Raw genomic sequence first — 15,637 nt, 5'->3', positions numbered from 1 at the left:
TAATAGTATTAATTTTTTTAAGGTCTAGAACAAGATTCATATCTTTCTGACTCATCTAGTCACAGTAAAAGTCGTTCAAATGGTGCAGAGACATCAAAATTACCTCAACCAAACTGGACTAGAAACAGGACTTCGGAAAAAAATCGAGAAGAATCTAGCATTAGTCGGTCTTCGTCACTTTCCAGTACCGCGGAAGAAAAACCACCAACGGGTCGAAAAACTGAAGAACCTAAATTAGTTACAATTAGAAGTATTGCACCGATTTCTGGTGTTGCAGTTATATCTGATACACCTAAACTTCAATATCCGTTGAGAAAAATGGATTCTTCCGATCAACCTTGGTGGTTACAAGATTCGGAAAATAATAATGAAGAACTAAATGTATGTAAAAATACTGCAGATTTTGATTTAAATATGAACAATAAGTTGACAAAAATCCCTTCGTATAATTTAAGAAAAATGGATTCTTCAGACAGAAATCGGTGGTTACAAGAAGCTGTACAAGCTGATAATAATGACGGTCCACTGTCGGGTACGGAAAGTATTTCCTATTCAGAATCGACTAAAAGTAATTCTACATCAAGTAAAGGTCATTCATATGGAATCAGAAAAATGGATTCATCTGATAGAAATCTATGGTTACAAGAATCAGCCCAAGAAGATTTAATAAATGAAAAACCAAAATCATGTGCTAATAGTATTTCAAATGACGATTCTATTAAGAGTAATAATCAATCAAGCGTAAGTCCTACGTACAATACTATAAGAACGGAATCAAATATTAATGGTCAATATTTAAACAATATTGAAACTCAAGATCCTATATTATACATCGATAGTGTTTCAAATACAGATACACGTACCAGTCATTCTCTATCAACTAAAAATCAAGCGTATAGTGTGAGAAAAATGGATTCATTTGATACGCCATGGTGGTTAACAGAAGAAAAAAATGCATGTACAAGTGATGAATCAAAATTAAGCTCAAATGTAGTAGAAATTCAAAAATGTGACCATTCTCAAACGAAAAGTCCAGAAATAATGGTACCATATGGAGTCAGAAAAATGGATTCATTTGATAGTCCATGGTGGCTATCTGGAGATGAGGCTAAACAAGTAAATTCATTAAGTGATACTTCAATTAAAAACCAAAGTATTGAAGAAAATTTCAATGAGTTATTTCCATTTAATTCCGAAAATGATGTAAATATTAGTCCACGTGAAAATCAGTGGTGGTTGGAAAATGGCATTGAATCTCAGTTAGAAACAGATTTACCTAATTTAAATGACAATTCAAATATTGATAGGAGTGATAACTACCACTCTACGTCGACGAAGGAAACAGATTCGATTGATTGGTGGAAAGTAGATAAAAAAAATACAGATGAAAGAAGCACAAGTATTTCGACTGATTGGTCACGTGACGTTCCTGAACCACTCGATCAGCATAAAAGTACTGCAAATGATGGTCCTATAAAAAATATAACTTGTGTCAGAAAAATGGATTCATTTGATAGCCCATCTTGGTTAGCAAGTGAAGAATCAGAATCTCAAAGCAATGAGCCTAAACAAACAAGTAGCGGTGATGCAGTTAATTCAAGTACAAAACGAGTAGAAGAATTAGCTGATAGTAGTCCTGACTGGTGGGGAGAAAAAAATCAAAGTGATGATTTTGTCAGAACCAAGAGAACTTCTCTTCGAATAAAGAAAATTGAGAATGTTGTTAACGAAACTGTAGAAATACCTATCAATAAAATTAAAAAAGAACCAAATTTACAAGATGAGTTGGATCAGTTAATGTTATTTATTGGAGGTTGTCGAAATATTGATGAACTACTAGGAAACGAAGAACCTCCACCTGCAGCACCAACAACACCACCAGATACTGATTCAGGTAATATTGTTTCACTTTTTGTACAGTCATAAACACGTGCAAAAAATTATACTTTGTCAACCATGTTTTAGACGATTGTGTGGAAATCAGACCTGATCAAGTTCAAATTCACGATAGCACAGCTCAAATTTCGACTATACAAAAGAAACTTACAACGGTAAGTGCATATTTTTTGTACTCATTAATTATTCACATCAGAATGTCTACACAATTATACATACGTGATACGTATATAATTTAGAGTAAATATGGAATAGGTTTGGTGAGAAGCATAGTTATTAGATTATTAATAAGTTTTCAAATAATTATTAGTAAGGTGAGGCATTATATTAATTTAAATTATGAAAATGACTAAGAATTATTTTATTGTTAATTTAATAAAACCAGTAAATTTTTTTAGGATAAAAATTCTAATTATATCCAATTTAGTTTACACTATATAATCATTTCTTTTCCCGATTGATTTTAGTCAAATTATTGTTGTTTATTTTAGAACAACTCGATTAAATATGTGATACGTACGTATAAAAAAAAAAATAACAAGACAAAATAAAAGCTAAGAAAATAAACTATTATTTAATTATTTTACTTCATATAAATTATAATACATAAACAATAAACCATATAAATGGTACCTACAGTGTTATGTCATAGTTTAAAATAACCTTAAAATGGGAAGAATAAGAACGGTTTTAGAAGTTTTTTTGCTATAATACTTTCAGTTGTTAAAAATTATTTTTTCTGATAGCACACTAAATTTCTTGATTGAAATTAGTAAATGCGTTTAAATTAAATAATTATTTTATTTTGTAAGTAATATATTTGACACATGTTTAACTATATTTAATACTAAGGTTAAATTATTTTGTTATTATTTAGTTTTGAGTATGAAATTTAAAACTTTATAACATTTAAACTTTAAAGTACTAAAATATCTAAAAAAAAAATATATTTATGATAATATTTTTAGTTTTAAATTTTAAATTTTAAACTGGAAGACTGATTAATTTTATACAATTTATATTGACTGTATTCAAAACTAGTAAATTTTGATATTTTAAATTAATTATTTTTCTCAAATAATTATTGCTTTATTTTGTAAAATTCTTAAACAATGATCGATTAAAATTATCATAAATTTTAATTTCAATAAAATTATTCTAATATTCTATTTGTTTATTTGAAATACTAAAAATATTTTTTTTTTTTTTTTTATCTAAGATATTATACATTTTTTAATTTAAATATTAAACCTTAACTAAAATGCTATTCGCAATAAATTTTTTTTTTCATTTTAGATGTATTTTAATTATAATTTTTTGATTTATTATAAAACAGTTATTGTTCGGTGTTTAAATTATTATGAAATTAATTAATTTTTTCAATGATATTATTTATTTTGGCAACATTCATAGTTTCATGTATTATCTAAAATTTGAATCTAACGATACTTACATTTGATTAATTATTACAACTTACATAAAAATAATATTTCTAGTAAAATTTTAATCCAAAGTATTTTATTTTAACTTCTGTAAGTACTTACAATGTGAATTATGATTAGTAATTTAGTCAATGCCGAGTTTCGTCAGGGTCACTTTTCAATTGTGATATAATTTATTAAATTTTGCAGATTTAATATAATAATTTAAAGCTGTCTAGTGGCTATATATTATTTTAACTTGTAAGTTACAACTTGCAACATTAGGTGATCGTCCTATAATAATAGTTTTTATATTTTATTCGTAGCTTGTATTAAAAATATTTATTGTTGCGAAGTAGAAATCGCTGTTTACTGAAGTTTTAAGCTTGTACCTAATAAATGTACAAACGCATTAATTTAAAAATAAAAACATTTAAATTTTATTATTTAATTAATTTTCTAATTAACTTAATAACTTAACTATTTAAATTATTCATTCACCGTTTTGACATATTTTTTCTAGATAATTTGAAAAAAATAATGTAGTTAGTTAAAATAATTATAATATGGGTTTTAAATAAAAATAAACAATAAATATTCCTTGATTTAATAATTTAGTTGACACTAACATGCTATATTGTTTAAGCTCTAGAGAATGCGACTGTAGTTTAAAGTAAGAAGTATTAAAGTAGGATAGATTTTTTACAAAACGATTGGTTATTATTTTAAAAAAAAATAAAAAGTTCAATATGAGTAAGATCCAAGTGGTAAAAGAATAATTAACTCTTTTTTACTGAGTCAATTAAATATTTTCTAATAATTAGGTATACTTATGATTTAACTTAATCTAATTAAATGATTTTTATCATAACAATTTTTTAAAATACTCGAACAGTAATTTAAAAAAATTAAAATATAACTTTCTGAGTAATATTATATAATTAATACTTTGGGAAATAATTAAATAGGAATTCTTAGTTTATCTAAATAATATTTAATATGCATTGTAAAATTAATTATGTTGATATCCTGCACAAATATTTTATTACAACTGTTTTGCAAATTATTAATTTAATTTCATACATAATGCATAAGCAATAAAATATTTGTAACACGTTACCTATAAGTTAATATTCTATATTCTATTAAACACAACACCGCATAGTTTAGTGGGAGAAAATACGATTCAACGTAAACAGTACAGACGGCTGTCGCTTAGAGTGTGATATAAACTCAGGAACCACTGACCATAATAATAGATAATTTATTTACAAAAAAGGGCGAGCACGCATAAAAAATCAATCCGTATAAACTAATTTTTATTAAAAGTATTGTTATCGGAACACTGAAAGTGAACGTTTAAAAACGATATATATATATATATATATATATATATGCTTTGTATCATTGATCTTGATTTAGTTTGGCGTACGTCATTTTTATCAGTGATATCAGTGCATTATAATTGTTATTAATCGTTTACACCTGCAGCTGTTGCTTTATACATTAATTTTAAATATTATATAACACAATATATTATTATATTACCGTAATATATTAAATGAAAAACCATTTGAAAATGATTGCGCGGATAATATAAGGTAATATTATGTATATGGTATATCTTATCAATGATTATTGAATTTAAAAAAAAATATTTTTATCAACAACACGCCAATTACTTACGTTTTACTTTAAGTCAATCAAATTAAAACGATTATTATTTATGTATTATAGTTTCAATGATCACATTTCCCAATAGTCAGGATCTATTCTTAGGATTTTTGTTTTACAAATCATACTTATTATTTTGATTTGAAATATTCAATTTACGTACAACTTTTTAATTTCGATAAATGGGTTGTTAAGTATTAGTAACGAATTAAAAAAATTAAATAGTCTCTTTATAGTCGATAATTCAAACAAAATCTTAAAACTACTAAAATTCAGTTTTAATTTTTAATGTTTTAGTTTATTTTATTTATAATTTTAAACTCGTTTTGTGTTTATACATCTTATTATTGAATTTTTGTTTATGAAGTTTTCTTAAAACTGTGTTTCCCTACAATTAATACGCAGAATACTCACGAAATCTACACAAAATTCAACATATTATTGTACAATAATTAAATTATAAAATAAAATTTTATTATTGTTTTTAAAAATTTAAGTCTTTGTGTAACCAAGTAACTTTAACACGTAAAACATAGGCGACGATGCACTCGTCAGTTCTATGACGGTATAATATATTTACACGGTTTGTTTAAAATTATTGTACATTTTTGTCCTTGCCGCACAGTATGGGAAAAATTAAGTGGTATTATCTATAATGGTTTTAAAAAAAGAATTTTTTTTTTCAGTAAATTAGGCAGATGGCTTTTATTTAAAAAATTGTCACCGCGCGTCCCCGTGCCCATGACGCAAAGTAACAAATAAATAAATTATTGTTTCGTTCAAAAGTACATTATCGACAACGCGAAAAAGTATTTTTACCAGTTTGTATATTTCTACCGGCCTTTTATTATATTTTAGTATCACCTATATAATATATATATATATATATAGTATATAGTATATATAGCCTGTCCGATATTCTATCACGTCGCACGTAACAAAAATATATATTATTATAAATACGAGCGGGCGTAATATATATTGTATATAATTTTAGTATAACGCGTGTGGCATTACGGGGAAAAAAAGTAATTGCCTTGACATTAAAATCCTTGGGTGTAATTGTCTCGAAAACAAAATAAAATAACCGTCTGACGTTAATAATAATTTAAATGCAATCGGTATTCTGTGGTATGTTTACGCCACTCGCATTCGAGACACAGTTGAGAATTTCCTAGCCGTGACGCGCGCGCGTATGTAATACTTTCACTTAATTCGTTTTCGAGATCTATACGCTATCGTCGCCGTGTAGGTTTGAGATATCTGTATTATGCATGACTTATATACATAATATATTATTATGCGCGTACAATAATATTGTTTTTTTTTTTTTTTCCCCGTACGGTTTACCCGACAACGCGCTGCGGTAAACTGCAGTTGCGTGGCGTGGTCGACGATGTGAGCGAATGTGGGTAGGTAGATAGGTTACCTATCCAGGTAGGTATCGTATCGTCGTCCGTCGATCTTACCTTACCGGCACATCGCAAATTAGGCATAACGCCATAACGTTATGCGTGTTCGTATGGGTACCTACCACGAATTCGGTAAAAATTCGTCTCGTCAACCAGATGACGCGTTGCGAACACTGCGTGCAATATTATTATTACATCCAGACAAACAGTAATAACTGCAACAACGAACGCCGCGGCACACTGCAGTAGATTACTACAAATGACTAAATGAGTTACTAGAAATAATGATAGCGTACGTCTTTGTCTCCACAGTCGTCTTCAACTGAAAAACCGAAATCTCTGTCTAACGCTATGATTATTACTGTCGCAGTTTTGGTCATTCGACACACAGTATTACGTACGCTGCTGCGGTATTATCAAATTAAATGAGCACTTTTTGAAAATGTTTGTTATTATTTAATTTAATTTAATCGTATTCTACGTGTATATACCTATACGGCTATACGTATAGGTACTTGTGATGTATCATTACACTTAAATGTTGGTGTAATATTTTAGAAAAGTTAACCTCTGTACTTTAATATCTTTTTTTATCGCGCACTTGGCAAAGTTCTACACGGTAAATCGATACGAACACATTTTATTTACAAATCGCAACGGTTATTATTATTATTTATTTTTTTATTAGTGACACGACACTACGTCGTACGATAAATTTTTTGTTAAGTCACGAGATAAAACAAAAACGTTATTATAAAAACTGGAAGAAACTCGAGGGTGAAGTCAATGCCGGACGAAGGGTTTGACGAAGATCGCGTCAGCGGTCGCTAGCACGCGCGCAGTAATCTCGCGGAGGGACGACCCTCGAGGGTATGACTCGTCGTATTAGGTACGTATTATAATGGTATAACACGCGGTAAATAATACAATTCTTTTATTGTCGTCGATATCGCGATAGGGTCGTTATTATCAGCTGATCAACGCGGTAATGGGGTGGGGTAAACGACGACTACTACTACTACTACTACTACTACTACTACTATTATTACTGTATACACGATCTTCCGCCCGTCCGCGCGGCGGCGGAGGTGGCGGTGGCGGCGGCGGCGGCGGCGGTGGCGGTGGCGGCGTCCTCCGCGAACGCCAAACAGTCAGTCAGTCCGTGTCCGTCTCGTCCGACCGATCTCGACGTGCGCGCTGTACCGACGCCCCGGCTGTCCGTACTCATACGATCGGCAATAAATCATAGCGACACATAGATCGCGGAACATCCGTATCGATCGGCAAAAAAATAACATTACCGTCTCGACGTGGAATTTTGCGGATACGCGGTTTTTCGCACCGGAGTGTACGAAAATAATGTCTGCTCGCGACTGTCCGAAAACCGTCGCGGGAATTCGCGTCGCCGCGCGGGTGTAGCCCGCAACAGAGATCTCATCGTCGGCCGTATTATCGTACCTACCCGTCGTTTCGCGGTTCAGACGCCGATTTTACGCCCCGCCATGATGTCGCTCGCGTGTCGCGTACAGTACGTGGACGACACCGACCCGTTCGAGTACTCGGCCAACGTGCCGGAGCCGCAAAGGTCACCGCCGGTCCATTCGTTCAGCCTCACGTTACCCCTGATCAACCAGATCGCCGGAGTGTACCGGGTCCTCCGGGCTCCGCACCGAGTAAGTCCTTAGTCGTTGTAGCATCCCGCAGGCGTACCATGCACAGACGTATAGGTACCCGCGCGACGACCTAGCTGTCAGCGGATCTGTGCGAACGCGCTTTGTGTATAGAACACGATTAGCTATTGTTTTTAAAAACACGTTCGCAGACTCAATAGTATATCCATATCGTACTCGATGGAGGATCCGAGTCAGCTAGAATGTCGTGGCGCAAAGAGACGGCGGTTGCATCCCTAAAAACAACGGTTTTACAAGAGTTTGGGACATTTATCGTAGTATCTACAAAAAATGAACCTTTCTCGTTATTCAATCTAGACTCTGTATAACTTCTAAATTGCACATGGCTTTTCAATGATGGTTTCCATCCCATAACAAATTGATGGACGGCGGGAGGTAGGAATAGCACGACGTCAGCAGTCCTGTTCAATGTATTATATTATATTTATATGGGTAAAAGGAACCATGTGATATCAAATATCATAATCGAATTTATGGGAGATTATAATATTGTGTATCCTTAACAGTTTTTGTAACTACATAGTAACTATATAAGTAAGTATACCTAGTGATTAAATGAATCGCGTACATTAATTTCGTCTTCCTGCCGCAAAAGGTAGAAATAGTGTTTTGACGTTTATTACTATATTTGTGGTTCTTATCAACTACCTGTTCGATTTTAGGAACGCGATTTTGAGAAATGTGCATTTTTTTTCATCCAACGGGTGGATAGTGATTCATCTAAATCGTACCGTACCAGTATACAAATAGTAGTTGCACATGTTTGCAGTACATGAGTATTATATTATGTCCGTGAGTTATGAATATATTAAATATATTCAGTTTAATTCGTGTAAAGATGGCTCTTGGGCGAAACGCGAGCTGAATACGAATCGGGGAGAGAAAAAAAAATCAGTGTTTGTTTAGGACCGCAGCGACGCGATGACGAAACCCTGTGATGGCGGCGGGGATACGTTGAACCCGGTGGCGGTATTCGATAAAGTCCTGGTCCGGCGAACGAAGTGTCGCCGAATAATAATATTTCTCGAACGCGTAGTACAATATAATATATTATTATCATTATTATTATTATTACGTTATACGTACCTCTGTAAAGATATTATATACATATATATATATATATATATATAGCTACACCGTGTGTATAATAATAATGGATGCCAGTGGCTGACCTTGAAAACGGGTGCTCTCAAATTCGCGGTGTGCTATACTTATATTATGTAACGCGGTTCGAGCGCATTTGTGTACCATTCGATAGGCCCGCTGTGTTTCATTGATCCGAACGAACCCAAATCTGGTCCGATTATATATCAACCATAGGCATTATAAACGCGCACATTATTATGGTATGCTCAGATAGGGAGAGAGAGGACATGTGCATTATATATTTTCGAAACGAAATCGAACGAATTTTATATAATGTCCCGATAGACTACAGGCCATGTTATACATTATTTTGGTTGTTGTTGTTGTTGTTTTTTTTTTTTGTTTTTTATTATTTTTTAAAACCTTTCAGCGTGCAAATACTATACAAATCACGGCAATTTTTTCGCATGAGTTTATATTAATGCACGCAGATCGACAAAGTCGTGCGGATAAATGACCCGGACTCACTTTCCTCGACGGCCGCACGAAAACAATGCAATGCTATTATTATTATTATTATTATTATTGCTGTTATACAATAATATTATTTAGGCTTATTCGGTTGTTCGATGACGACCGGTATCTATAAAATATAAAACGCATATAAGATAGGCGCCTAAATATTGTCGCGTCCGAATAGATCGACTTATGGTGTTCACAGTGTTCACACCAAAAAAAAGTAAAAATAAAAACCACTTTCTTAATACCATTAAATATGACGTTTATTATATAGGTACCACTCATGTTATATGCATTTTTTAACACTAAAAACATAGAGGACCAAATGTACCATCATTTTTACTTTTTTTTACTGCGCGCGCGCGCGTGTGTGTAGAATTGTCAATTAGTTTCTGATATATGTAATCAAATGACTACGACCATTATACGAATAAAAATGTAGATTTATCAATTTTTATTGCAATTTACTTTCATGGCCACACCTATCGTTGACTATAATTTATAAATCTATTTGTTTCCGGCAGTATTTATAGAAACGATATTTTCGACAAAACTGACCATAATCCGAAATTATTATCTAATACTTTTTTTTTATGTTGATTGTAGATGATTATAATACAATGTTGAAATAGGTATCTACTAGGTAGACTTTAATTATTATCACATTTTTTTATAATCTTATGTTTTCTTTATATTTTATTTCTGTTAGATATTTATTTTGATATTATTATTTTCATAATGCACATCCGTTTTTTTATTAGGTATAGGTACTTTCTTTATTTTAACATGGTTTTTTTTTTTAATCTAAATTATAAATCTTATTTTAACGAAACGATTGTTATCGTTTATTTATATTATTAAGAATTGTTAAACAATAGGTTTTAAATGTATATACTCATAATTTAAGAGATTATTTTAATATAATTGCTATAGGTATCTTTAGTATTACATTGCTTTTAAATTATCATAAGTTTTAATATAATTTTAATGAAACAATAAATATAAATAAACTTAATATAATATTTAAATACAACTTCCTTAAATTTTAAATGACGATATCTAAGATTGTATAAAAACATAGAATTTAAAATGTAAATTATATTATTTAACCTAAAAGGATATTATAAAATTTTTTTGATTATTGTGTGTTAAAAAAAGAAAAAAAACAACAATAATTAAAATATCGATATTAAAATATATTATTACTTACTATTATAATTTTATTAAATAAAATATTTAATCGAGAAAAGAAAGAATAATAGATAAAACATACGTTTCTTTTATTCTAATTGCATGAGAATTTGTGGTAGTCCCTACATCATTAAATAACATTGCATTTAAATATATATTTATTTAACTTTTTCTTTTAAATTGGATTGTTTTATCTCTTATATAATCGGTAATTGGATGTAGGTAATTATAAGCTTGAAGAAATCACAGAAGTGTAAGTTGAGATTATCAGAAATTAACATTTAATATTATGTGTAAATCCTATTTTAGTAAAAAATACATTTTAAATTATATTTTATGTACATATTTAATATTCGTAGTTCGTACATTGAATTGAGTAAATGTATTATTATACTCATATGTTATGACAATTTTTAAGTTTTTTCTTTACAAATTACGTGTTTTGTTTTGCCGTACACATAGTAAAAGGGTGAAAGTTAAGTCGTAGATACGTTCCAATAGTTTGTTTGAAAACTTACAATACCATTATTCTAAATTTATCGAGTTTTAACCTATATATACATAGTATACCCTAGAAAATTTTGGCTTTCAAACAATATTGCTAAATCACACGAAATTATGTGGTTTATGAAAATTTTTTGGTTTGTGTAATTGCCAGAAAAAAAAACAAATAATAGTAATATAATATGTACGAATTATACGATTCTGTGAAAGCAAAATTTGTTATAAAAACTAACTGCGTGGATATGAACAATAATAAATAACGAATCTGTCACACGTGTTTTCTTTTTAATTTCCATTAGTAAAATATAAATCCGATAAGCTGTGATCAAAAGTCGCGTCGGATATGTTAATTATAGTATTATGTTTTCATCGAGGTGTAACTAATCGCGTTCGATTATAATAATTTATTATTATATACCTATAGCTCGCTGGCCGTTGTTTTTTCTGATTTTAAAAGAAAAACTCACGTCTAACGCGATACATATTTTTAACATTATACTTCATTTTATTGTTATATTATTTTCAATAATTAATTTGCTCGGATCGAACCGTCGTGTCGTTGTGTGAGATTTAACGGTTATTGGTTAAAATTATCGAGGTTAAATATTTTCTGCAATAACATTCAATAATAAAAATTAATCGACTGGCGTCTATGCGGAGTCTATAATATTGTCATTTTCGCATAAAAATTTATATTACCGAAGCATGGCTCAAGGAATTTTTCACTACACGTATTTAGTGAAAAATTGATGTAGAGGAAAAAATGTCTATTGCATTTCTATAAAAAATATTGCATAATTATGTAGGAATAAGTGTTTGCTTATTTCGTATTTTAAATTTGTATTATCTTCTAATCACCAGCCGTTTTTCCTTACAAAATTAATCTATTTTTTGTTCTAGTATTTTTAGGAAAAAGTGTCATCGTCATGTGTTATACGTTAATATGTCTTTTAAATCGCATATAAATCGCATCAATATGTTTACAAAATCAGTTGTTTTTGTCTAGTTTGTCTGTTTATCAAGTTTATTAGTTAACGCGTAAAATGCATAATAATAATGCGATGTTAGTCCAGTTATATTCTACGCATATTACAATTTATAACGAACATAATGTGACACGTATAGGCGTATAGCTTGGTTTTCAAAGTCTGAATGATGTAAGCATGTTTATATGTTTATACTTGGTATACAATTAAATACTTATCTCTGACAACGATGAAAAACACTCTTATTTGTCTTATTGTCTTATTTGTTTTATTTGTCTTATTGTCTTGTTTTAATATATTTTTTAAATTTGTACAAAAACAAAAAAAAAAAAATATACAAATTATATAAATTACATATTAATGTATTATTGTATTACAAAGACTAAATTATATTTTAATCTCCAATCCAAATGTATGACTATAACATTGTTTAACTAAATTTAAAATGTAGGTATGGCGTGGGTTGTAAGTTAAGAATAATATATTACTCTTATTTTTTAATTATTTAATTACAGTTGACCTAATTATTTTAAATTAATATTAATAATTATTTCTTTGCGAAACCGTGACACACCTTGGAGGTAATAAGTAATAACAAATAATAATAACAACAATATCGGTTGCTTATCATGCACGGTGTGGACATTTTCATTTAATAATGAATCATTAATTATTATACTTTCAAAATTTAAATAAAATATTTATTACTTAAGAAACGTGTAAATTTCTAACACTTAATTTCTTGCTCACTATTAACCGAATCACAGAAAACTCGTATTTGTAAAATAATATATTATATTGATATACAAAATGTGTATAAAACCATTAACTTAGAAATTTCTTTATGTACCTATACACACGTGTAATACGAAAGAGATTTGTGAAAAATGCATATTTATTTTGAGTTGTAGATACCTGCCAGCTGCACGGAGACACTCGATAGTCGATTTTACTATTTAATTGTAAATAATATGTAATACCTACGTTGGATAGAATATACAAAGGTTAATTGTTAGAAATCTTGTTCGATAAATCTGTTGCTCTCGTTTATTTTGCAGCACATAAATTTAATAAATGTGTATATTTTATGACGTATTCAACAGAAATTTCGGACTCGACTAATTTATATCTACTTTTCTACGAGTGTTAATAAAATTTGTATTTATGTTTTTTACACACACGCGCGCGCGCGCGCGGGATAATCGAATGATTAAAATGTTTATTGCACGTAGGTACCACAATGTTTGATAGATTAGGACAAACCCGTTCACAAGGTTATGACTTTCCCGTACCTATCTCTGTATTTTACGTATAGCCGTACAGGAGGTAGGCAGATATTATTATTACATATTATGTTTGTACGTACGACGTATAACCGTATCGTTATTACTACCATTATTATTATTATTATTATTATTATTATTATTATTAAAACGTAATCTTCAATTAGGATGGGAGTATTTTTTTTTTTTAGTGTTTTTTTTTTCTCTTACTTTTTTTTTTTTTTATTTTGTCTAGAATAAACGCGTTTTAAATTCCTGTAATGGAATAGGTAACACCAAAAAATTGAAAAAAACATGTCCAAAATTCAAACGCGCACACAGATATTGTGGGAAGTCGTTGCATCTATACGTACAGTGCACAAGCGTACGGTTCTGCTGCATTGTACCCACCCATATACGCCGTGCTCGAACAGAAATGAATACGTGTATTGACTAAAGCACAACAATACTATACACGCATTATTAAATACATTACAATATTATCTAACCTAACCGACACAACTAGACCGTTGTCGACACCTGCGCGTAGATCTCGGACCGCTCATCGCCGTCATTGTTGTCGGCGATTTACATAATGGTGGAATAAAGCGCGTTTCCTCTCGGTTCACGACTTGCTGCGCGTTCGCCATCACAAGTCGTCAGTGTCGTTTCACTCGTAACAACCGACGTACCGATTTCCGCTGTTGTCGTCGTCGTCGTCGTTGTTGTTGTTGTTGTTCTTCTTATTATTATTATTATTAAAATAATAATCGTAACAACGTATAATATAATATTATAATATTTTTCTACCACACTAGGACGTCGCCGCTACACTCCCAGCCGCCGTTTCCGTAGATGTGCGTACGTGGTGCAAGCACACACGCGTGCGAGTGTACACGTCTTATTGTACATCGCATGCGGCTTGTACCAGGGGTGGCCAACTTGCGGTCTGCAAACACGATCCGCCGTGATAGTAGGGAATTAAAGCGTCATTCATCGTGACCGTGTTTTTGATTACAAACGAAAAATTAGAACGAACGTACACCGCGGTACACGTACGCGAGTAAAAAAATAACTTTATTTTTTTCTCGTTCGGTATGCCGTTTCGGCGAGGGGCGGTGGGTAGATAGAACCTCCAACAAAAGGCTTCTGGTTACACGTGTGTTCGCCCACACCACAGCAGTCGCGAAACGTTTTCGCGTTTATCCAAAAGGTATTTGCAAATGATCGCTTATAATAATTATTAAAACCCTAGCGTGGCCATGATATGGTTGATCGCACGATCACGACATCACACGTTAACACTGTGTTTTGATCTTATTACGAATAAAAAATATTTTTACACCAACCCAAAACAAGATAAATTGATATCGGGGCGTTATATTAGAAGCTCCTGTTACACGGGTAGTCTTATTCGAAAACAGTAGCGTTTTATCATGATTTTTTTTTTTTTGTTACAAAGCCGACGATCTGTGTCGTTGCACGCTATCGCGGTTGTCGTGGAAATACGAAACTCAATCCTCCCCGGTTGTGAACAACGATCGACAACGATAAACGAATACAGGGTGATACTTTTATATCGGACTAGATAATTTATTAGGTATACAAGTGAGAGGGGGGTCATAATTCTTATTGATTTTAAGAAAATACTGTCGTAGGTATACATATTTTTATGATCGTTTTGGTCAAAACGATTTTTTTTTTAAACATAATTCCTCGTATTTCTTAAGACATTGCCTGGTTCGCCATAAACGACGCGGCCATTGTACCTACTAGTCGTCACGACAAATATATTTTTTTCGTTTTATTTTTTGTACAAATCTTGCTCCTCCCGCAACGTTGTGCGGAAGATCTCTTCGCTCGTTGGCCACCCCTGCATAATATATTATGTCGCTACACATAATAAATGCATGTACACACGATTTTACAAGCACAATGGTAGGTACTACAGTATATATTTTACCGTGAACGGATTACGAATATATTTCTAGTGAT

The 15,637-nt window shown here is 31.2% G+C and overlaps 1 protein-coding gene across 5 annotated transcripts in view; it reads left to right on the top strand.

Moving 5' to 3' along the window:
• LOC112593041 (FH1/FH2 domain-containing protein 3) overlaps positions 1–15,637 on the top strand; it is a 43,766-nt gene that overhangs the window by 1,149 nt on the left and 26,980 nt on the right. For 3 of the 5 annotated variants that reach the window (XM_025337263.1, XM_025337262.1, XM_025337261.1), the window contains exons 4-5: positions 23–1,894; positions 1,966–2,051. In XM_025337263.1, the coding sequence (XP_025193048.1) occupies positions 23–1,894; positions 1,966–2,051 (1,958 nt within the window). Of the gene's footprint in view, positions 1–22; positions 1,895–1,965; positions 2,052–7,573; positions 8,077–15,637 lie in introns of those variants that run through there. The other 2 variants (XM_025337266.1, XM_025337265.1) reach the window with 1 other exon arrangement.

Source organism: Melanaphis sacchari, unplaced genomic scaffold (assembly GCF_002803265.2).
Source record: "Melanaphis sacchari strain LSU unplaced genomic scaffold, SCAv2.0 Contig19_pilon_pilon, whole genome shotgun sequence".
NCBI lineage: Eukaryota > Metazoa > Arthropoda > Insecta > Hemiptera > Aphididae > Melanaphis > Melanaphis sacchari.
The sequence above is the reverse complement of the archived record's forward strand: the minus strand, read 5'-3'. Positions and strand labels throughout refer to the sequence as shown.